The following is a 24384-nucleotide window of genomic DNA, read 5'->3' as shown; positions in this document are numbered from 1 at the left end:
ACTAATGCGCCCCGCCTAGGCCACGTTGTAGAAACTCAACAAGAGTCGAGTGATCAAAGCAATAAGTTGAAGGTGAGTTCCAGAATCTGATCGAAAGTTATTGGCAGGGTCATTACATCACGAACATTTCGATCCGAACCTGCCCAGAACACTGTCATGGCGACTTCGACCTATGCGACTGGAGCGCCCAAGCCAGGTACTGGTGCCACTGGTACTGCTCGATCTGTACCTGTATCATCCTCAGTAAACGTGGATGACTCTTGGGCTCCTCCTCCTGGAATCCTAGCAGCTCCAGCAACATATCAACCCCACTCCAAGGCAGCCGCAAATCACACCTTCAGAAAGCTTGCCAGCATTGCCTCGGATGATATTGTGGACTTCGATGATTTGCCACAATCATCGCACCCCGGGAAAAGAGTAAGGGGACCTATTGAAGACGACGAAACACAAGAGTCACCCAAAAGTTCTAGGCGTCTAGTAAGTGAAGCCACACTCGATCATGACCTATCGATGCGAAACACATTTAAGAACAAGATCCCTGAAGTTGAGAAAGTTGTCGAGAAGGTGCGTACCGCCATACTTCCCATCATGACTGGATATGAGTGTCTTCTCCAGCCAAACAAGAAAAGAGCTACCAAGCGACAAGGCCGCTAACCATCCAACCGCAGACCACCACTGTAGTGTGTATGTACTTTCTTTCACAACCATATAGTTCCTAGCAGTTACTTGAGGTACTTGCTGTTATGTCTTTTGTTACCATTTTGTAATGCAGAAGTTGTTGGGAATCCTTGTTGCTGCTTTCAGAAAATCGCACGGTTGACCATTTGAAGCTTGACCACTGGCACGAAACTACATAATGTCGAGATGCGGTATAAGATCCATCGCCATTCAAGATCACTTTGCAACCTGCAAGGATGCACATGGTCTCACGAGTAATAGTATGATCGCGGAGTGGAAGCAACTTGAATATCGAGCGCCTTGAAGTTGATCAAAGTTATTCATTTTGGGCTGTTATGATTTTGATAATCGTCGTACACACTCCCACTGAGTGAAGGCGCTTGGTTATATTTATGTCGTTTCAAGCGATCATGTAACTCCTGAGGAAAGGTTCTGTGTTGGTGAGAACGCTGTGGCTACAGGGTAACTGTGCATTTCTCCTTCACGTAACCCATTGAGACTTCTAAAATCGGAACCACGACATTCTGAAGGCCAAGCTTAACTTCGCTTCAGCGCTCGGATCACATTCATGCCCTCCGACAGAACCGACACTCTCCTCAAATCCACTGCGAGGAGAACGTCGCGGAAAACTTTAGAAGATGAAGAGCTAGAGTTACGACGCATCCGTGGAGAAGTTTCTTGTGCTGAATGCCGCAGGTAGTATGGAAATATCAATTTATCTGCAGTTCTACTGACACCACATCTTGGGTGTAAGGCTCAAGTTGCGATGTGACAAGAAAGTGCCTTGTAACTCTTGCGTACGTAGGGGATGTCCAACTATATGCCCTGTTGGTACGTTTCACATGTGCTGTCAGACATGGTTGAATTTGACAACATTGAAAATACATTAGGCAGCCTGTCGTCAGGTCAAGGGACCAGGTAACTGTCGTGATTGTCATAATCAAAAAAACATTCAGGCTCATTGACAACTTCAGATTCATTCTTGCTGATACAAAAGAACTGCATCACAAGATCTCTGAGATGAGCAACCGCATACGACAATTAGAAGATGCTCTCGCCATCACCTACGCCTCCCTTTCAAGTGATAGACATCCTTTGCTCAGCGATGAACTAATCAAAATCAAATTCGGTTCCGAGGCTCTAGAGAATTTAAATCCAGACGAAAGAGAGGAGACGTCACATAACCTGGATGCTTTTGGTACTCTGACTCTTGGTGACAAGGACGAGTTCAAGTACTACGGCCGATCAGCTGGTTCAGAAGTACGTGTACTCATTTGATATTCCTGCTTGGGGCCTGCTCTGACTTCAATCGTTAGACTCTTCTGCTAGTGAGTTTAGTTACAGTTCTTTCCATTGCACTAGACTTAGGGGTTTCATAGGCCGGTGAAGACTGGGCCCATGATAGTTCTGATGAAGAAGAGGTCCCCTCGGTATCTCCTGAGATAGCAAAGCTGGCCGATATATTTCCCTTTACGACAAAAAGGACAAATATAAGGAACACAGTCTGGTTACTAATCTCTCATCTCCCGTCAGAATCACGGGCATGGGATCTATGTTCACGCTATATGGACCATGCCAGTTGGTTCTTCCGACCCCTCGTACGAGATGAACTCATAAACGATGTTATGACTCCTATTTACAAGATTAATCGGGATGGCGGTAATCCCAATCATCCTACCCACTGCTGCCCTCATAAATTGGGTCTGCTGTTTTTCACTTTTGCAATTGGTGCCTTGATGGACTTGGAACTGCTGCCATATAATGCGGAGGCAGAGCGCTATTATGATCTGGGGAGGGCTGCCTTATCTCTTCGTTCCGTTTTCGATTCTCCTCAAGTTCAAACTGTTCAGGCTGTAGGACTTATGGCTAGTTATCATGCGTTGGCGGGGAAAAATTACACTAGAGATAGTGTATGGTCCATCATGTCACTCGCGGCCAAGCTGGCACAAAGTGTAAGCATGCATAAAACGCGAGTCCTGATTGCTATTTTGATTAACCATGTACCCCCTGTTTTTAGATTGGACTACGTACGTTGTGCACATATGGTAACTCGCTCTCGACGAACTGATGAGTGTTCACAGATCGCGACGGCACCCGATGGAACCTAGATAGCCGAACAGTTCATCGACGCCGCAACCTGTTCTGGGAGGTCTTTTCCGCCGATGTTTCTCATGTAAGTCCCGTAATCACCCATACTCGTTTGTTACTTGATGTAGTATCCTCCTATGCAGAGCTTAGCACTTGGACGTCCTCCTTCTATTCATCTGTCTTACGTCGACTGCGAATTCCCGAAGGACGAGGACGAAATGATTTCCGATACCGGAGAGGTCCAGGAAGGCTGTACGTCATGCAATGCCGCACATTGACATTACGCCCTACTAATAATATATTGTAGTTTGGCGATGGAAGTACTCTTTCTCTAAAGATGTCTTCTTGGCTGTGGCCGAGGCAACACTAACTGCCAAAAGTCCTAGCTACGCCACTATTCTGGACCTTGACCGCAAGGTCCGCCAGATGACCTTCCCTCCATCGTACAAACCGTATCCCTCGCCCGAAGACCGAGATTATCATGTTCCATCTTCTACCATGCGCTCATTTTATTTATCGCAGCATCGTATGATTAGTGAGTGTATGCTTATGAAGTGATTACCATAACTTGACCTCGTGGTTTAGCTATGCTCTATTTACATAGGAGCTTTTTTGCTCAAGCATTGTTAGATTACCCGAGTAACCCGCTTGCCAGCCCCTTTGGACCTTCTCTCCTCACCGCTTATCGATGTTCGTCTATTATAATCAGGGCACATGTTCATCAGTTCCAGAGATGCCCGGAGCTGGTGATGCGAGCGTGGACTCTGCTGACCCATACTTTTTCTGCTGCTGTCAGTGATGATATCTTCCCTCTTGACTATTCTTAAATCTTAGCAACAACAGGTCATTGTTGGATCGATTGTAACCCGGACGCCCAATTCCAACATGGCACCTAGTGCCATGATCGAGCTTGGTCTCGCAGTCGAAATCTTTGAAAAATCAGCGATACATTGTTCACGAGCTAGGATCGCTCTGGTGAGTCACTAGGGACGGTCCATGCGAAGCTCGATATTGCTAACGTCCGAGCGCAGCATGTCCTCCGTAGACTTCGAGAAAAAGCGGCACATGCATATGCACAATATCGTACGGGCAACTTTTCCAACCAGGAACCCACGTCCCTGCCGCGCGAAGACGATACTCAAGATGAACTTGCGATCTTTGGGGGACAAGTCAGGATCCTTCCCAGCAAGTTTCTTTCGTCGAAAAGACAGGCTCAGGCTAACAGCCCGCACCTGTCCGATTCAACTTCTACTACATCGTCTAGTCTGGACAGCATCGATGTTCAAACTTTCCCATCATACTCTTCTACAGGCGCAAGAAATCATGTCACGTCTAGTTATTTTTCCTCAAGCATTTCAAATCCGCACCTGTCTTATGCTAACCCTGAGCCGCATGTCTATTCGGTCGAAACGCGGCAGGATGCTCACTCGTGGTACTCTCAGCCGGAACATCCCCTGGCTGTAGCAGCAGACTATGCCTCAACTAGACATTACGTTTCAGACTATTCCACTGCTATGCAGTGCCCGACTGCGCCCGCTTACAATGCCTCCGGTGCTGACGAAGTACAGACAATTGGCCTGACGCTCGAGGCTGGTATGGATGATCAATGGGTCACATTTGTTCGACAAACTGGGATATTTGACGGTGGTTATAATGGTACTATTGGAATGGGATAAGAATAAGGTTTGGTGTTTTATCATATTGTATATTATTACTTGTATTTGTAAATATATCTGGGAAAACAGTGTATTTTGTATATATTTTCCTCATTTTGACAGGGCACTGCTAACGGTCATAAGAAAACCTTTCTATCGCCTTTGCATGTCGATATCCTCGAGGTTATGGCTGTGGAAGAAAAGCCTTATCACGTGAATACTCAAACACGATCACGTGATCTGTAATGATTGTTTTTATAAACCCACACGCGTTGCATGACACGGAATCATACCAACGCCAATGTGCAATCAGATCATGACAGAAATCAGGCTGTGACAGAATCGCAGCGGTACTAGTGATATTTCCGCATCCTAGATATCAGCACCATCAGTTGGGATATTAATCATATTAACATCGACAGATTCCAGGAAGCATCAGCCTGAGCAGATATCAGCCATATCTGATACAGTACTGATGATAGTTTTGCTTGATTCGTTCGGGCTGCGGTATCGCACATCCCTCTAAAAAGTAGAATGGCGCATTATCTCCTCAACTGAGTTTTCTCAGTATAATCTCTGAATCGAGGAACTACGGTATTCAATTGTCGAACCGGTATCGCACTGGTTGGACTCCACCGCCGATTCCTCCTTGTGGCTTGGCACATGTTGAATCTTAAGCCTCGAAGAACTTGTACGGCAAGTTAGTCACACAATATACCCAAGAGTGTAGTGCTCAAGGGCCAGTATTATACCACACCAAAACATGCGTTATCTGCCAATGAAAAAATCATACCAAGAATTGTCAATGACGGTCTCTTAACTTTACACCAGTCACACGAGAGATAGCTATGAGCTCGAACACGGCCTTTCAAAAGGCCTCCAAGAAATGCTATTATAGATATATAAGACAACGTGTTCAGCTAGACGAGACGAGGCGTAGCAAGAAAGCAGATATATAAGATGGTTGACAGGGGGGCGAAACGAGATGCTGTAGCATTGTAAATAACAGTGAGGTGATGAGAATGTCCGGGCAGTGACAAGGCACTGATGTCCAAGAAAACAAGAAACAAAACTATGACAATGATGAGTGCAAGATGATAGCGAAATACAGAGTTCGGATCGAAAACAATAAGAAAAGTTGCACGGTTTCGGAACAGCAAGGAATAAAGTTAAGATTAGTCCGGAAGGCGGAGCATGTCACCTTCGAATATGATATCCCCTCTTTCCTGCAGAGCGGCGACGGCTTTGGCAACTTCGGACGTGTCAAAGTCTTCGTGTTTGTCCGGGGGCATAGCGGTGTTCAAGTAGCTTAGGAGCGAAGATATCGTCATGTCATCTGTGTTCTCATATGTAGTCGCAAATAGCAACGCAATTGACGAAAATATGAACTTCATGCTGACATGTAGACTCGAATCAGTAATTCAGTCCAAATATACGAGCTGGCTGCAGGCACTCACCGACCAGGAACGGAATCTAGATCTGCAAAATCGAGGGTTAAGCGGCGCATAAGGCGGCTCGTCACACCCGTCGCCGGAGCGTCATCGAACTGCGACTCGCTGTCCAGATCGTGCCTGCCCTTGAGACGTGGAGGACGGGACATGTGCGAAGACTTCCGCATAGAACTAGAGGCTTCCCCACTCGACCACGGCGAACTTTGTCGGTGACCTTTGTCCACCCGGTGTTTCTTCGCAGAATAGAGGAGTGACCTAGAATCTGGCTTCGCCGAATACTTGGCCTTTCGTCGCTCTTCTGCTCGCAGAATCTCTTGGCGATACCCAGCACCATCGTCGGATTCCAGATCATCCTCCATGGAATCATCTTCGTCGGGTGATAACAGTTCGTCTTCACCCTGTAAATCCCCCCGCTTCGCCCTCATTTCGGCGAGTTCAGCAGCTTTCTGTACACGCCTTTCACTGCAAATAAACATTAGCTACTGAAGTATTCACGCACAGCGCGAGAAATCCGCTCGTGTGAGAAGGCAGAAAAAACACTCACTGTCGGGCTAAACATTTCCCCCGATGTTGCAACCATGGATACGCGCAATAAGAACTGTCCTGCCTAAGTTGGACCCACTTCTTGCACAGAGAGCAGAAAACTCTATTTGGTTCGACCTCCCTAACTAGCGGGTCCGATTTCAAGGTAGCCGCTCGCTGCTCTGCATTTCGCCTTCGCGACTCGTGCGCGGGGGGAAAGCTGGTCGGTGTGAGGTCCTTGAAAGAAGATGACGGGGATGGTGCTTGTGCTGTGAGTGGTGCCGGGGCCCTGCCACTTGGTGAATGGTCGGGTGTGGAACGGTGCCCATGGCGCGGAAGATTATGGTTAGAAGCCAATGAATATGGTTGTTCCGACAGCGGCAGAACTTTATCGATAGTCTTCGAGCTAGAAATTCACAGCATACAGTGGCTGTTGAGGACCAATTTTAAAATAAAATCAGATGATACGACAACTGACTGGGAAATAGATCTGCTTGAGCCCTGTTCATGGGGAGGTGCGGCAAGTAATTTTTGGCATGTTGAGCGGTGCTGTAGCCATTTCTGTACGGCTTGCATATGGTCCTCTGGGCTGATTGGTATCCAACGGTCACAGCTATTGCACAGTACACGCTCTGCGTCGAACTTGCGGATATCCGGATCCTTTGCAAACATAGAATTTCTTTCCTCGAGGGCATAAACATTCTTGCTATTGCTGCGAATATTTGTTATCGGAGAGGATCGGGTGAGAGCGCTAATTTACTCACATCTTCTTTGATAGACAGCTCTTGCGGTGCGCGTCCCAAGGTATGGAGCAGTAGGTGGAGTTGGGGCGCAGGCGGATCCATTTGTCGCAAGAAGCACAGAGGACACGGTAAGCCTCGAACTGGGCCACATAAGGGTCTGCTCTGAGGTAGTCAATGCGCTCTTCTTCGGTACGCTTCGCTCGTCGACGCTTAGTTGGAGGGTTGGCGAGGGCTTCTGCGGTGCTTTCCGGTGTATAAATTACGGGTTCTGGCGGTGCTTGAGTGGTAGTAGAGCTGTGAAGATATGATGAGCATCCCAGACAGCATGCCCAAATATTTGACGTACCATTGTTGGCGGTGGGCATCCCAATGCTTGAGAGTAAAACCACCGGTTGCCTCGTCGCGAAAGGAGACTCCCTCCCCGCAGACCTCGCAGATGACTCGGCCAGTCTCATATTCGTCTTTCTGCAGCGAGGATTCGCCACCGACTGTATAGTCTTGGTCGTCGGATGAATCCCCCCTTTCAGACGGTGCTTTGCGTTTCTGAGGAACACTGGGCACACGGTGATGAGAGCACTGGATGGAACGACGAGAAGAGGGCAACATACGAATAATGTTTGCGAGGGGGCTCTGGGGAAATGGACGGGCGATGTCTGGCGCGTAGGGTGTTAATGAACGTGTTGGCTGGTGGGCAGCATACTCACTTTGATTCCGGGGGATCCATATTCTGAATCATGTGTATGATTGCAACTCCGGGAAACTGTCCAGGCAGAGAGAAAAATGGGGAGAGGGAGAGATGCTGTTAGGGGGAAATGAGAAAGGGAAAAGACAAACGGTGGGTTTAATATGTGTAAGCTAGTTCGGGTCCAAAGCGTATTTACAGAAACACAACAGAAAATATGTCACAGATTCGGGATTCGAGAAACATACACATCTTATTTCTCACGGCGTATTTCGAACTCCGATAATATTATATTGAACCTTCAGGAACAGCGTCGTCGTCGCGCTCCTTTATTATATTTGTTTCCGACTCGGTATTCCTCTTCTCGGCCTCTCATCATTAAAGAATCTCTTCCTCGCTCTCTCTTTGTTCCTCGTTTTATCACATCTTTCCTACATCTTTGTTCTATGTTTTCTGATGTTTCAACGTACCGCCCGCCCCATCAGCACCGGCCAACAAATCTATCAATGGCTGTTTCAGTCATTCTGTTGTTTTTACCAGTCGTGTTTCTAAGTTCTGGCTTATCCGGTTATGATGTGAGCTAGATGCTATGACACAAACTAGTCTTAGCTGGGGGATTGCTTAGACCGGTAAAGTTCTGATCTTCTTTTACATATTTTGTGTCTGCGCACACATCACTTTCTCCCTTTGGGTCTTAGACGGAACTCTATCTGTGTTCGGGTCATGTCATGGATGCTCAGAATGTAAACTGTGCGATGCCTTTTCGTCATTATTTGACGGCCAACCTGTAATTGCGCGTCTGCGCCCTTCACACTCGCTTCAGCTGATCACATGCTAACTTTTCGTTTTTCTTCCCCCGCGATTGTAGGCCTCAAAGGCATCACGCGATGTGGCCTTAGTATTATATCCGGCGGCACACGTCTTGCATTCCCTGAGACGCAAATTGAATGTATGAAAGTCTGACACTTGGGCCGTGGCGACCGACATTGACGGCCGACATCGTGGAGTATGCTTGTCATTTTTCTGTGCGAAACAGCCTCCTAAAAGAAATGACTTGTGACAATTTGTTATCCCTCGTGCGAAGTGGCTGACCATCTCTGGCAATTGTCTGTCTTTTCCAGGATCATATCCGGAACTCTGTCCATGTCGTATTATCTGATGGCCGCTCGTGCACAGGGAAAAACACATGAAATCAGACAATATCCATATGGCAAAAGTTCCTCAAATTTGTTTTGTTAGACAGCTGCGCGTGCGCAGTTACCATCTTTCACATCTTTTACATAGCTGTTATGGAGCTTACGCTTTTGACATAACAGAGATTGGATTCGGCTTTTAATCGTGCTTCCCCACAGCATCTTTATGCGACCGAGAATACTTCTTACCGACGGCTGAATGCGATGATTGTAAACATGCTGTAGTAAGTAGAGCATTCTGTACGTTATAATTCTATTCGCGGCCCGCTAAATGTAACAACTGTAACGGCAGATGGGCGTCGATCGCGATAGCGGTTAATTGAGGCACCGGGATGTCACTCCTGGTGGCGTTTTTTGTTTTATTTTTTTCTCCCGCTGTGACATACGATGTACTTGCACAATACATTCCAAGAGGCAGGCCCATCACTGCAGTGGCAGACATCGAACAGCATCCCTTCTTACCTTAGTAACAGACTGCACATCCTTACCCCTTACTTTCATTGATTCCTACGGTACGTGTTCCAAGGTTCTTTCTTGTTCTGCTTTCCGTACGGTGTTGAGCGGCGTCAGTTGGTTTTGTTTTATCCGGGCTTTTACTTGCCCGGTATACCCTGAGCTCGATACGGTGCGGCATCAGGAGAAGATCAGTACAAAGTGTGCGGAGGACTAGTCTATAAACTCGGTGCTATGAATGGCGAGTTGGTCGGTTCCGCGGGGTCTTAATTCAAACAGGCGCTAAAGAAAGAAAGTTTGTGCCCAGAAAAGCATCCAGTAGAGAACGCGCGGAGACGTCTCGTTTAAGGGAAACTTCGTGTCAATGAGCATCAGGTTGTGTTATTTCAAGCTTCTCATCCGTTTTGCTTCCATACAACTTGTCATATCTGTCACACACCCATTGAATCAGGTGCCAAAATAGGGATCCTCGTGTATCTGCCGGGAGGATCAGTCACATCATACTCTTCCATAACCTCCATCCTCTAAGAAAGTCTTGATGCGCTTTACGATGAGAGCAAGACCTGCTAACCACTTGGTGAGTTCGACGTCTAGTTTTTCCGTCGAACCTCCCTGCGAAATTCTGGCGTAGAAATCGTGACGATGAGGTACAGCCCTTACAGCAACCTAGATAAAAAGCGAATTAGACGCCGTGTGTCATCGGTACGCTGAGGCGGATCGGATATGAATTGCAAAGGCTTATCGTGACGTACAGACGCAATGGATCGTATGAGAAATGAGTGGTGATGTCTTAGAACTTCATCATACGACCGCTTGAAGCATACATGCAACTCAATAGAAGGATCGTTTTGCATATGCTGTAGAGCGTTGCATAAAAATGCAAAACCGCTGTTGGATCATGAATACACTTCAATTGATGGTAAAAGCGGTAGGACAATAGGCCAAATACGTACCGCATCAATCGAACCAAACAAGCAGTCCCATGGTGATTTTCTTCTGACTTTTCGCTTCGTACAAGGCTCTCAAGTGTCTGTGACTGAGGAGAAGCGCTCTGGTACCGAGCACGTACACCCTGTAAAGAGATGAATGAAACGTTCGATTGCGTCATTACGACTACGATAAGAATATTTTACCGCTATGTTTCCTCTTATATCAGACTGCACAAATCCGAAAATACCAGAACCAAGCAAATCTATGGCTGGCATTAACCCACATGGGCAAGGCGACAAACGTAACGGTAGTCCGCACCGAATAATTGAACAAGGCCGTTAGAGGCTTCTAGGAAAGATGCGGTATCCACGCCATCGTCTGTTATGGGAACGTCTGCGAATGACTTGGAATGATGGTTTTAGTTGGATCAGTAATACAGCACTGAACGGGACATCACCTTTACGGTTTCGAAATAAGGCTTGGACATCTTGTAAGGCAAGCAAGAGACCTTTTGGAGGTTAGAATGGCGGGCAAAGTGTTGGACAGTGGGAGAGAGACTGAGAGACTGACGAGAGGTCGTCCTGTGTGTGTGGTCATGCGGTTCTGCCTCGAGGACTTGTGCAAGCTACTGCATGTCGTTATGGCCGTCAATGATTTGGTTGCGTCGTCCTATTGGAAAATTTGGTTCCGGGGAAGTCGCGTGGATGCATATCGTACAAATGAATCAAACCCTAACCCTCCCCTTTCTCTCAACCATCACTGCTGTCGTGGCGGCCAAGCTCTTCAATTCCCTTCAGCACTGACGCCGACGGGTCAGGATCGCAAAAATCGTCTTTTTACAGTTCGAGAAAATGTGCAAGTGCCATTGAAATTTTACTCAGAGCTTTCGGCAACTGGGTGTTCAACCATTTCCAAAGAATCACAGCTGTCATGGAAATTGTCAGTTGTTCAGGCCCAAAATAACGATCTCGACAACACGGACAACGCAACAACGCCCCCTGCTACAGCCTCCAACCATACCGTGTTACCGATGTGTGTTGCGATGACATCGGTGACGAGTCTGCATTACTGCAACGAAAGTTTGTTGCCAGCTCAGATTCGGTGGCGTATCGATATCTCCAGTGTGGCGTTCGACACCTTTCAAAATATTCCTGGTTTAGTTCTAGCGGAATAAAAAATTAGTGTGAGTTTATTCTATATCATGGCAGTCGATAGTACAACTTAGTACAAAGACTCACTATAGAATGGTTTGCTGTCGCCCCCATCTGTTGCTTGCTCATCATCCGACGAATCGGACGAGTATGTCCATTCATCTTGTCTTCTAGCCATAGCACCCGTTCCATCTTCTGTTGAAATGTAAGTAATGCGTTGACTTCGGCTTTGTATGTACAGGATCTTGCCTGATTTTTCTTTCGCACTTGCAATAGGGCGATCAGAACCACCTCGTTGGCTTATCTCGGTGGAGCTAGTACTCTCTTGGACCTGCATTGCCTCTTCGGCTGCGTAGTCCTGGCTCGGCGGGTTCGTAGGTTGCACGTGTTTCTTTTTCCGCTGTAGTTTTGTTTGCCTTTTCTAATTCGGGGCTGCAGTAACTGAAAGGGACTTACCTCAAGGCGTTTGACGGCGGGACATTTGCCCCGATGTTTGGTCCAAAGACCGGGGTAGTATTTTACCCTGTTGTCCAACCTTATCACCCTGTTGCACCCCTTGCAGCGCACGCTCGTCGCCGTCACCTCATCCGTGTATTCGTCCCTCAGCAGCCTCTCCCTTCGAATCTGCTCTCGCCTCATCCGGTCTCCGCCTCCTGTCTCATGGCTGTTGCCTGGATGGTACGTACCTGCCTGTCCAGCCAATAAGACACCCCCCACTGATTTGTTTTCGCTTTTAGGAGTGATGTTCGTATTGGCTGCCTGGTAGGGCAGACAATGCGTCCATCTCTGGCGATCCAGGCTTGTGCTATGGGCGTATCAGTGACGTTTGTATGACTGATAAATATCCTAACTTACCCAATTCCGTTGGGACAGATTTGCCAATGTTCGTTCACCAACCGGTTGACCGTTTCCCACGTTGCTTTTTGATCGTATCGGATGAGAATGCCACATCTATGACAAGGACTTTCGCGTTGGTTGTGGCAGGCGTTTCGTACAGTGCTCTCGATAGATCGAAACATATTTACGGGACGTGCAAGACGTTATGGGTGATCGATAGGTGTCTAGGGAAGTCGGCAGGAATGTTGTTGATTTTTTTCTGCCTATAAATTTTGTTGATATGTCGCACCAGGTGGCTTGGTGTTACTGACTTCTTTGATGTCACCTTTGTTCTCTGTCTCCCGGCCCGCAGCAATATTGATTGTCCTTCTGCAGTCCGCGGCGCGTAAACGAGGGCTCTAGGGAGCTGCTAGGCAAAGGCCGGCGTCCTCGTTTTTTCGGTGGTAAACTTGTCTCCGAGGACAACGATGCTGTCCTCGCCAGTATCATCTATCTACTCTCTCGCTGTCGCTGCAGCATATCGGCGCTGTTTCACTTACCACTACGTGCCTCCCAGCTGATACTGGAGGGCAAAAACATATTCAATGATGTCCACCCTGCGTGGTATGATGTCCTTCTTAGCGCTCGACAAATTTGACCGATGCAATAAAATCTCACAGCTGGCTGTCGTCTAATCGGTTACCGGCTCTTATCGTTGGGGGCTTACACCGTACTTAATAACGAGGCTATACAACGTCCTAGTGGAATTATTCTATCTTCTAGGTTTCTCCTCCACGGAATTCCGTGGTGGTAGTTATCTCAACGTTGCTGTTGGCTTGGTAAGCGTTGAGGCTCTCATCATAGACACATGTTCCGTCTGCGAGTTGAGGTGTCGGTTGGCTGTTGTTCTTGAAGTTCGTGGATAAGTTTTTATCGTCGCTATTCTCCAGTCTAACTTAATAATCTAGAGAGAGATCACATTTGGTTCCGTAGAGTGGACTAGAAAGGCATCATCTTAACAGTGCGATTTGCTTTGCGGTGGTACCAGTGTTTTTAGCTTTGGCGGATCAGCAGACTGCCATCCTGACGGTGCAGCTAACTTGAACATACTGGCCCGAAAGTTGAAAGTTGAACTCGAGGCTTACTGCTGTGACTTGCTCCATCCTTTCAGCCCAACTCTCTTCGCTGCGGCATGATAGTGACATCAACCTCCTGATGTAACGTCTCAACGGCTACCCAATACCCGTTTCCATTATCCACGTTTTCAGGGCACAATTTGTCCCTTTATGTCTCAACTTATACTTTCTGAGGCTTTCTGAGGGGATTTCCATCGGGCAACTCCGGAGGCTATAAGGCTGCCGTACAATGTCATTTACTCGGGCGTTCTCGAGCCACAGGAGGTAATGACCCGTCCTTATCTTTCCAGTCTGGGACATGGGTTAGCTGAACGTGTCGTGGCCCTCGACACACTGCTACACTCGTGTGTGATGAACATCGATGAACGAACCCCGGGTCTGTATAATGTCTAATGCGAATGGTCGGAAAATGGTGCTGCTGCGGTAGAGAATCCTATTGCATGTTCGGGCAAGGGAGGCCGCTATCTGATGGCGAGGTTGTTAGAGTCTCGTTTGCACCCTTTGATGCGGTCATATTGTAAGTTATTTTCTGGATTTTCCAATGACCCGAAACTCTAACTTGGTATAGGTAACTTAATGATGCTGAGTTCACGTGTGACTACACCCTGACCTCATTGTGAGGAACATAAGTAGTAGTTCGCTTAAATATGAGGTGGTTCTTTTGAGTTGGCGTGGTCTTATTGGGAGGCGCTGTCACCGCAGTCGTGGTTCCGTCGGTATTGTATGGCGATCTTATCAGATTGTGCAAAACCCTGACATCAAGGTACTGTCCGTCGGTTAGAGGTTGAGCCGCTGACAGTGAAAATTTATGCAAGTCGATTGGTCATGTATTTTTGCCACGACGGATGGCCATGACTCAGGTATTGTCGAGCACAGGTTTTATTCAGCAAAGAGCGCTGCGCTGCATGGCCATGGGCCTGGTTGGAGCGGGGATATTGGGCAATGCGGCCTGCATGTGTAGCGGTAACGATGTGGAAGGTAATAGGGACGAGCGACAAATGCCTCTCGGCCCTCTTTCGACATGCTGATTGAATTTCCGGTTGATTTTCGCACCAATGTGGCATGCGCACGCCTAGCCTTCTTTGTACACTAAAATTCCCATCTCAGGAAGCCAGAACGCATTTTGATTCTGCAGTACTACCCTGTCTTTTTCTCTCAGCATAATACATGCCTCCAGAACCCACGAAAGCCAAGCTGAAGCGCAAATCAAGTCGCAGAGAGGTGGAGGACTTCAGGTTTGATGGTGGCCACGCGCGAGAAATCGAACAGAAGAGAATCAATGGGCAAATCTCTTGTGCTGAGTGCAGGAGGTGCGATCATCGCGCATGCCATCCTTATATCTTATTTGACGTCCTGACCCGATTGCCATCCTCAAAGGCTCAAGATTAAGTGCGACAAGCAGATACCATGTCAATCTTGCCAGGTAAGCTCCTCTTCAATGTCAGCGACGACGACAACAGCTCATCTCACATCAGAGGCGAGGTTGTGCTGCATTATGTCCAAACGGTGCGTATCATGTCTTATATCCGTTTGACAGTCCTCTCAGACGTCTCTTGTGGGTCTTTAGGCAGTTTAGCCACCGGTCAAGGAACGCGGTACGTACTATTTCTGCTCATGGGACTTTCTAATACGTTGTTTCAGCTTTGTCCTTGCAGCAACCGAACATCTGCATCGCCGGATATCTAAAATGAGCGAGCGTATTCGGCAACTGGAAGACGCCTTGGCTTCTCTGCAATCCCAGCACTCGACAGAGCCACACCCTCTTCTTCGCGACGATCTATTAGGTGTTAATCAAGACAGAGATGACGACTACGCGGGGCTTACCGAAGATGCCCCAGGTCCGAGCAACCCTCCTGAACTCATCGACACCTTTGGAACCTTATCCATCACAGACCATGGCATATCCCGCTTTTTTGGGCCAACTGGTGGTTCAGAGGTGAGTGCAGTTGATGTTCAATTTTAAAAATACGGAAGGCACTCATACTGGCGTCTGTCACTCAGTGCTTGCTAATGGTACTGTTGTGATTCATCTGCTAACTATACACCTTACTAACGGCGCTTATTTCAGTCCGATAACGTGTCTTCTCGTGAAAGTTCAAATTCTCAAACACCTGAGCGTCAAAGGGACTCCAAGAGCCCGTCATTGCCTCAGAAGGTTGTCATGTTTTCACATGCATTTCCTTTTACACCCATGGGACCAGTGGCTGAAGTTCGGGAACTAATTGAGGGTCAGCTCCCGAGTTGGGAGCGGGCGCGCTATCTATCAGAATCATATCTTGACGGAGCTGCTTGGCTCTTCCGGGGCGTCAACCGCGATCAGCTCATGGACGAAATTCTGCCAGTGTATTATTCATCGAGCTCTGTTAAGCCTGTTGAAGAACATAACAGTGCTCATGAGCTTGCGCTGCTGTTCGTCGTCTTTGCAGTTGGCGCACTAGTAGATCTGACACAGGAACCTGGGAATGTTGAAGCGGAGCATTATCATCAAATTGCTCGTGCGGCTATTTGTCTGCAGCCGGTGTTGGAAAAGCCCTCGTTAACCACGATACAAGCGCTTCACCTATTGAGCGTCTACAATGCTATGAGCGGCAATGAGTTTTCCTCAAAGGAGGCAAGTATGGAGACAACTTGGTCTTTAATTATCTTGGCCGCCCACCTCTCACAGACGGTATGTTGTTGTTTGCATCAATTGTCGTCTTTGGCCCTCATGTTGTATATTATTATCTTCTGTACAGATTGGTCTCCGTGGGTCCAATTCCTTACTCACTGATCCTGCCCTAATACGCTAATTGAATGTAAAGACCGTGACAGCGTGAAGTGGGGTCTACCACCTAAAGTGGTCCAAAGACGACGAGGTCTTTTCTGGGATATTTTCGTTGCTGACGCTTGGCACGTATGTTTCCTCTTGGTCGTGTTGGTAGGACTTGATCCGACAGACTTTCTTTTTAGGCCCTGAGTACAGGGAGACCTCCTAGTTTCAGTCTAGCATACATCGATTGCCGTTATCCCGAAACGAGGAGCTCTCGCCCTCCAGGTCAGGGCGATGACGAGGCAAACTGTGGGCATTCATTTTTCATTCTAATACCGTATCTCTCAACATATAATGACATATGCTTAAAGCAGTTGATACATGGAACTTCCGCTTTGCGGCAGAATGTGTTGCCGAAGTTGCTTCACGTACGCTCACAGCGGAAACTCCTACTTACGCCACAATCATGGAACTTGATCGGAAAGTGCGAGAGTTCCCGATTCCAGAATCAGCAGCAGCGATGGCAACATCGGTCGCGGGCACACCAATGATGACGGTATCAGAAGATAATCAGACTTTGTCGGATTCCATGGGAAACTGCACTCTGTCGCACACCCGTGAAGTCAGTGAGTAGACAGCCAATTTTATCGAATATGACCATCCCAATGACATGTGATCGAGTCCTCTTGTATATTCATCGCAGTTTTTTTGCACAAGCTATCATAGAATTTCCTGTCAATCCTCTAAAAAGCCCCTATGCACCTTCGTTCTTGGCAGCATATCGTGCTTCTTCTACTATACTGCGAACAATTCAGGCTCAGTTCGTAGCAGCTCCTGCCCTCTGCTCGCGATTCTGGACGATGTGGACGTTCGCCTTTTCCGCAGCTGTAAGTATTCGGTTTATAGATTGAACCAGTTTTCTAACCTGGCGATGTGGAATCCAGATTGTCTTTGGGACCATAGTCACCCGAGGACCGCGTTCACCCCTTGCATCCAATGCCATGACTGAACTAGATAATGCTTGTATACTTTTCTCCAAGGCCGCCGCACACAGCCCACGTGCTGCTAGAGCGCTGGTATGGTTCTTATGTTGATGGTCCTCGCTTGATGCTGAACCTAATTCATAGCCAATTCTGACTAAACTGAGCGAAAAGGCCCACCATGCTCTGTCCAACGTGCAAAGTGGTCAGTCATCGGCTAGTCAAGGACAGTTTTGGAGTTTGAAGGAGGAGGAGGGCGATGACGAGCTGGCCATATTTTCTGGAAGGACCAGATTTGTTTCTGCGAAGCGTGCTGCGCCGCAGACTCCTTCAGAACCAGTCGACCAACCTGTGCAGATGAGCGATCCCCCATATGCTCCCCCTCCCCCTCCTCCTCCTAGTCACTCTGCAGAACCAACTCCTCCCGTTTCCTACTATCCTGAGCGTGCTTCGACGACGCCATCGATGAGAAATTGGATGCAGGAGCAACCTAGCCACTATGCACAACGGAGAGAGTACGTGCCGAACCCTGAGACCACTGTTCCCTCGCATGTTGCCCCACCGTACCAAACGACCAGGCTTTGTTATTACCCGCACACTCCTCAAAATCACCAACCTCAGGCCCCCCAACCACAGCCCCAACATCACCGGCATCAGCCTCATTCACACTCCCAGCCTCAACAAGCTCAGCACCCTCATCACCAACGTGAGCAGGGCCCATCTGTCTCAGGCCCGTCTGATTTTACGTGGCGGTCGCAGGCCAATATCCCACAGCAGTACAATGACTCGGCCTTTCCTGTTTCGCAACCTCATGGAGCAACTTATCAGCAGCAGCAGCAGCAACAACAACATTACGACTCTTCTTCTTCTACCGCGTTTAATGCTCAACATGTTAAACCTCCGCCCGAGTTGACTGAACTTGGCCTTGTATCGCAGGATTCCAGGCTTGATGAACGATGGGCGTCGTTCATGCAAGACTCGGGGTATCTGGACGGCTTTAGTTATAGAACTCGGTGATTCTGATGTATCCGTATCCTATCTAGCTTGTCCAATGATATTCGCTATGTTATCGTTGTCGTTTGCACTAATAATAGTCCAACTAGTCGCCTGTTGGCAGCCAGAAAGCAGCTTCATAAAATAAAATAAAAAGAAAGATGAAATATTGTAATGAATCGGGCATCCAATCAGAGTCAACCCATAACCCAGTTGTCCATATCTATCCACGACAAAGGAAAATAGAGAACACCTTTGACCTACCTAAATTCCACCCGTGTATGCATTATCCTTGCTCGGCGGAAGAGAGATTGTTGTAAATCGGGCAGAGTGACTCCCAATCCTCTAGTGAACTTGGTCAGATGGGTGGATTGTGAGTCAATTTGTGCAATACATACTGGTAACAGGGCTGCTAGAAGCAACTTCGCCAGGATCTTCTACGAATATGATAGCCATGCCTCTGTATCACATGTGAGATATTATTCAGCTACCATATGACGAGTGGATGCTTACAGATTGAGATGCCAGTTATTATGACTGTTCAAAGTAGATCAAAGCTTGGTAAATGGTTATACAGCGATGCTAATCGATTGCATACCAGTGGAACATCCATGGGCCTGGACTATCTGTACGGAACCGGACCGTGACCATATCCCCATCGAAGCCGGTATTAACAGTATCGCGCTGAACGGGGTTGATGAAGTTGTAAGCGTTGCTCTGGACACTCCTTACAACGTCAAACTTGTGCTAAATTGACGCAGTTAGCGCAAAAAAAATTGTAGTGGATACTAAGACCAACCCCGTGTAAATGAAAAGGATGCTATACCAGATCATTAGTGCTCAACCAAAAAAAAGCTATGATTGAATACTGACTGGACTACCACTTGAACCACCAGGTATTGTGATTTCGATGGTTTTATTTCTGGGCAGCATATAGACCGAACCACGGGGCAGAAGGTCTGTAGCATTCATGGCTCCACTCAAGATCTGCAGCAGAACTGGGACGCTGGGCGGTTTATAAGCCACGCCATTGATCATAAAATCCAATGTTGTCGTATTGACTGCAATGTCGATGACGAGTTCCACGTCCGCACCCCCTTCTGCAGGCGAACCAGTTACGGGGGCATGGTTTAGTGCGTGTAAGTTTGATTCATCAAGAGATGTGACATTCTGGCTCTTCTGGTCTTCTGGATCTTTGCTCAAGGCTCCTGTGTACCTCAAAATGGCAGAGTGATTTCCGTTGGCGAAACTTGTATTTCCAGTAGCCGTATTTGGCATGGAACGAACCCAGTAGTTGTCTATAGGTTGATTTGCTTCTAGGATGAACGAGTAACGTTGGCCTTGTGCTATTTGGATGGAGTCTACGCGAAGCGGCTCAGTGAGTACGCCGTCTGCTTCGATGATGGTGAACTCATGTCGGTCGATGGAAAACACGTAATTTGGTTGACAAGCCATGTTAATCAAACGCATACGATACCGTTTGCCTGGAATCACGGAAATAACACTCAAAGGAGATTGCAGTCCTCCCTCGTATCGCCCTAGACCATTCACAAGCGTTGACGCTGGAGGCGATTGTGGGGGTACCAAAGCCGATACTTCATGATACCTTGGAAATGATTGACGCTGGAGGGACAGCGCGAAATAGTTAGCACTTACCAATCTGACAGCGTGATTACTGTTGAATCTAAGAACGCTGCATGTGAAGGCAAGCCACGGATTCAACAAAAGACCATACCATCGTCAACGTCATAGCGACTGAGATACGGGTCCTCGGGATCATATATAACCAGTGGCCCTCGTAATCCGTCGCAGTATTGTGTTCCGTAATGCGAATGATACCAATATGTGCCAGATTGTTCTGGTACTGTGAAATTGTACATGAATGAATGACCTGGCGCTATCGGACATTGGTTGACGAATGCGACTCCGTCCATGTCATTAGAATGGCTTTGCGATATACCATGCCAATGCTTCAAGAAAGTCAAGATCTAACAGTTAAAGACTATAATGTCCGGTACACACTATTGATGCGCTTCTCAGCATGGAAGAGTCGACTAACTGGTTAGTGACGTTTATCTGAAAGTTATCCCCCTGTACATATGACAACCTCGTCAGTCGATGAGTGACATTTTGAAGAATGATATCTACCTTATTTCCCTGAATAATAGGTCCATGTAATGTACCACTAGCCGCGAGCGTGGCACTTCGAGGCCCATGAAAATGACTGTGGTCAAAATTTGCGCGCCAAAGCTGGAAACAACTCACGCCTTCGTAAAACCATCGGGTGATACCTCGGCATTGACAAGGGTAAGGTCAGCGATTGGGCCTATAGCGGCAGAGCACGAAGATACGAAGACAGCTATGCACAGGACCCTTAGGAACTCCAAACGGGACATGGTGATAACCTGCACGTTGGCTGTTTTATCATGGGCTTTTATGAGACGCGCCTTCACATGTTTACCTCGGGTGAGGCTTGACGCATCTTCCAATGCTCACCAGTTACCGAGTAGGTTCCGCATTCCCGAAAACTACCTAGAACATTCTATATGTAAAAGACGTCCTGAAAGTGGGGCCAAGTGCTTAGCATCTTGCAATGTCTCCTGAATGTGTCATAGACCCACTGATTACAGCAACGATTACGGATTAGGCAGAACGGTGAGCATGACGGTTCACAGTCGGGAGTAGGGCATTTGAGTGCCTTACCCCGTGGTCCCGATTATTTTTGACCGTAGTAGCAGTCTACTTTCGAGATTACTTTGTCGACTAGCGCTTCACAGTCAGATTGAGAACCGGAACACATGTTTGAGTGGCCATTATCATTATTACGTACTGTAATCCTGGTCCAGATCTCACTGGCAACAAAGATGGATCATATAAGACGGTGCCGCCAGAAGCCGCTCGATAGATGTAGACACTGGAAAGGCAAGCAAAGATCGGTCAGAACTTCACGTTGATACTACTGCATCTGTATGTCGCAAATATGGTTGGTTACGATCTGATACCATGATATTGCCACGATCCAACTTGAATCCGCCAAGGTGAGGGTCCATATGAGTCGGGGGTAGATATTGAGGATTTGTCCTAGATTAGGAGTACACTCGAAAGAAAGGGGTCCTTTAAAAAGATATTTGACATGCCTCCTCCCATATATTTACTCCCATGTAGTGGCGGTTTTGCTTTTTTGGCAGTGTCAACCATCAGAAAGTGAGTGACCTGTGCTTACCCTGCTTGCCATCGCACCTAATTCGTAAACCTCAATCCTTCCGCACATTAAGATGGAGGTAAATTTGCTTCTTGTGCCACTCTCATCCCACGAATATAATTCCATGAAGATACACAGCATTCGACTTCCAACTTTTGTTTGGTTCGTTCAACTGGGAGCTGTGCGGGCTGTGTTGGGCATCAAATCGAGGTTGACGAAATGATCAATTCAGGAGTCGTTTCTGGTCGATATCATCTGCGGGGAGAAGCGAAAAGTAACTACAGAAGGGAACCGTACCGAACGCACAGTAGCCTAGCAAACAGTATCATCATTTTCTGAAAGCAAGCGGAGGCCGCCGACCTGTTGCTAAAGACCTGTGTTTCTTCTTTTATTGGGCATCTGCGGGAGTATGGCGGAGCCATCATCACAGTGCCTTGACTGAAGCTTTCTACATGGTCGAGTAATAAGCTCATACGGCCATATCATAAAGACTAAAACTTACCAAATCTCAATAATGAGTATACGATAGGAATGCGCGTTTCTTGCTAATGGATGATCACTAATATCAGGCCGGTACCGAGGAGATAAGCGGAAAGACGATGATATCTAGTGAAGTTGAATCGTTAATTCATTCAAACATAAAAAGCCATAAGAGGACGTGCCCTTGGGCGTACACGGTGACCTAACGCTGTGAACGGAGAGCATTTAACCAGAACACACCGCTGCGCTGTAGAATACGTTATCTACTTCGATCTCGCCTTGATACATTCCTTGATTGTTCTTCACATAACCGCATTTACCCAACATCGAACACTGAAACGATATCCGCGACCCATAGGAACCCAAGTATCGAATTGGGCATTTTTGTTTGTCATTGGCATGAAGAAAAAAACCGAGCGTAACTGTAGTTTCGAAAGATCATGAAGATTGGTCGCCAACGTTGTTGACCATGGTGGTGGTGAAGAAAAAGCAAGAAAATGGGGATTAGTACCCAGGCCATGAATTAAGGTTAGGGGTGGGTTTCGAGCCGTCAAGTAGAACCGGAGCCCCTCGCGAGATCGACCGAAGCAGCGACGAGCAAAGTATTCAAGGCAGCAGTAACTTGACAACAAATGAAGCCCATTCATTAACACTGTCGCTATACAGCATCCATAAATGCTAGTCCACATACACCCACAGCGCCTCAGCGCGCTCCCGGTTTATCGTTTTCTATCAGTCCAGAGACGCCTAGCACACACGGTGCCAAACACAAGCCCAAGCACGCACTTCCCCTTTCCCGCCCACGCACGTCCAACTCCCCATCAGATATTCCATCTTCCTCTTGGCGCATCCGAGGCTGATATCAAATCCAGATGTAAGTCGTGCTGTGTATACCCTGTAGCCGTTATCTCAATTGCGTGTATATGCAGATTACGACCTTGTTCGAACACATCATCCAGATTCCACCTTCTGTCGGGACCTTTCTCCATCTGAGCGCCACTCGCGATTCCAGGCTATCACAGCTGCATATGACAGCCTTCGAGGGAAGGCTCGCTCAGGAACTTCTGATATATTTGAGGCAGAGCTAAGACGACGGCAACGTGCCCACCGTTATAGACGTGCAGGTTATGATCACGACCATTTTAGTCCGAATGGGCATGGGAAGGAATGGACGGTCAGTGCCGATGAACGGTGGAAAGACTGGGTCATTATTTCCATCGGTGCAGTTGTACGTGCCATCTCTCGAGTTCATATCTACATCACAGATGCTGAAGACCCATGAGCAGTCTCTTATAGCGGGTTTTGGTCCTATATTTTTTATATCCCCTTTAGCAGAGAATCGACATCGCACTGCTGCTGCCAACCTTGCGCAAGCTCGAAGCGAGGCTCAGGAGTTTGGAAAGGAAAGAAGACAACAGATCAGGAAACGCGTTCGGGAGAACCAATTACAGCGGGAGCAAGAAGATCGAGACGATGCTTGCTTCAAAGAGCGTCGAGATTGAAAAGAGTCTTTGAAATGTCGTCTAGGGAAAACCCATGGCTCCTTATGCATCGCGTACCAAAACGCGATTCAAACAACTGCTGCAGTTTTTATAGCTATTATCTGCCACCGTGTAATTGTATTTATCATGAGGAAACAAGCAGTTTAAAGGGCACAATATTGACTTTTTGTGTTCGCATTCCATCCAATTCCAGTTCATTCTTGCCTCGGAAGCTCCAATTGCTCAGGCCCAAAGCTATGCGGCAACAGTTCACCTAGAGTCGTGTTCAACACACCTCCATCCTTCACGCCATCCCCAGTCTGTGGATAATCTACTGGCACAAGGTAAATGGGCATCTCGAGGGCACAGAATTCGCGGATGAACTGCCGACAAATTCCACAGGGAGAACAAGGAGATGCTATGTCTCTGATAATTTCCAACCCGAGCAACAGAAGTTACCCGTAAATTATGAGAGACGAATTATCTCCGCTTGATAAAAGTAGCTCACGATACGACGGCAAGAGCGACGAAATCTTTGATTCCCTCGCTCTTTGGCGCAAATTTCAGTAATGATAAATATGCTCTTGGTTTCTTATGCAAAAGAGGACTCACGACGGCTTTCACAAGGGCAGTACGTTCAGCACATATCGTACCTCCTAAAATGTGGATGTGATCGCAGTGTTATCGATGCACTTAAACTACACAAAATGAGTATTCAAGTTCAGAAAAACGCACCATAAGATGCATTTTCGACGTTGGCGCCACGTATTATTTGCCCGTCTGTAGTCAAGAGAGCGGCCCCTACATGAAAATTCGAGTATCTGGAGTATGCGAATTTTTTAGCTATTTACTACGTTAGTCCTTTAAACTTGAATCCAGGAATGATGCTCACCTTCTATCGATCCTCTAATCAATCGTTCGCGATCAGCTGGTGAAATCTCGTTTATTGAAGACATGGCTTGTGGATGGAGCTGGTGGTAGTGAATGCCTGAGCAGCAACT

General features: G+C 47.4%; 7 protein-coding genes across 7 annotated transcripts; 2 read left to right on the top strand and 5 right to left on the bottom strand.

The window, feature by feature from the left end:
- Positions 1-2220: 2220 nt before the first annotated feature.
- SERLADRAFT_473505 (uncharacterized protein) lies at positions 2221-4533 on the top strand (the record flags this gene model as incomplete). Its single annotated transcript, XM_007321012.1, has 8 exons — positions 2221-2630; positions 2696-2705; positions 2760-2851; positions 2910-3018; positions 3074-3301; positions 3352-3557; positions 3610-3741; positions 3798-4533. The coding sequence occupies 8 exons, from the start codon at positions 2244-2246 to the stop codon at positions 4440-4442; spliced, it is 1809 nt and encodes a 602-aa protein (XP_007321074.1).
- A 731-nt stretch (positions 4534-5264) lies between these two features.
- On the bottom strand, positions 5265-7929 carry SERLADRAFT_416970 (uncharacterized protein; the record flags this gene model as incomplete). Its single annotated transcript, XM_007321011.1, has 8 exons — positions 5265-5816; positions 5879-6334; positions 6417-6800; positions 6873-7106; positions 7159-7431; positions 7484-7690; positions 7746-7790; positions 7842-7929. The coding sequence occupies 8 exons, from the start codon at positions 7871-7873 to the stop codon at positions 5597-5599; spliced, it is 1851 nt and encodes a 616-aa protein (XP_007321073.1).
- Positions 7930-9828: 1899 nt separating this feature from the next.
- On the bottom strand, positions 9829-11084 carry SERLADRAFT_395917 (uncharacterized protein; the record flags this gene model as incomplete). Its single annotated transcript, XM_007321010.1, has 6 exons — positions 9829-10131; positions 10218-10353; positions 10419-10537; positions 10599-10657; positions 10714-10798; positions 10853-11084. The coding sequence occupies 6 exons, from the start codon at positions 10880-10882 to the stop codon at positions 9964-9966; spliced, it is 597 nt and encodes a 198-aa protein (XP_007321072.1).
- A 293-nt stretch (positions 11085-11377) lies between these two features.
- Positions 11378-12565, bottom strand: SERLADRAFT_416969 (uncharacterized protein; the record flags this gene model as incomplete). The annotated part of the gene is made up of 5 exons (XM_007321009.1): positions 11378-11455; positions 11533-11557; positions 11634-11967; positions 12003-12351; positions 12402-12565. Coding segments are annotated over 5 exons (948 nt in total), but the record flags the coding sequence as incomplete, so codon positions are not given.
- A 5941-nt stretch (positions 12566-18506) lies between these two features.
- On the bottom strand, positions 18507-20616 carry Sllcc3 (laccase; the record flags this gene model as incomplete). Its single annotated transcript, XM_007321155.1, has 11 exons — positions 18507-18565; positions 18619-18680; positions 18734-18757; positions 18819-18967; positions 19020-19040; positions 19094-19826; positions 19877-19904; positions 19956-20190; positions 20243-20311; positions 20369-20423; positions 20486-20616. 11 exons carry the CDS (start codon positions 20614-20616, stop codon positions 18507-18509), a joined length of 1566 nt encoding a protein of 521 aa, XP_007321217.1.
- A 1866-nt stretch (positions 20617-22482) lies between these two features.
- On the top strand, positions 22483-22981 carry SERLADRAFT_395912 (uncharacterized protein; the record flags this gene model as incomplete). Its single annotated transcript, XM_007321008.1, has 2 exons — positions 22483-22776; positions 22832-22981. Coding segments are annotated over 2 exons (349 nt in total), but the record flags the coding sequence as incomplete, so codon positions are not given.
- Positions 22982-23025: 44 nt separating this feature from the next.
- SERLADRAFT_451367 (uncharacterized protein) lies at positions 23026-24380 on the bottom strand (the record flags this gene model as incomplete). The annotated part of the gene is made up of 6 exons (XM_007321007.1): positions 23026-23124; positions 23189-23809; positions 23892-23932; positions 23996-24039; positions 24119-24226; positions 24276-24380. The coding sequence occupies 5 exons, from the start codon at positions 24337-24339 to the stop codon at positions 23599-23601; spliced, it is 468 nt and encodes a 155-aa protein (XP_007321069.1).
- Between the last annotated feature and the right edge of the window lie 4 nt (positions 24381-24384).

Source organism: Serpula lacrymans, assembly GCF_000218685.1.
Source record: "Serpula lacrymans var. lacrymans S7.9 unplaced genomic scaffold SERLAscaffold_10, whole genome shotgun sequence".
Taxonomy (NCBI): Eukaryota; Fungi; Basidiomycota; class Agaricomycetes; order Boletales; family Serpulaceae; genus Serpula; species Serpula lacrymans.
The sequence above is the reverse complement of the archived record's forward strand: the minus strand, read 5'-3'. Positions and strand labels throughout refer to the sequence as shown.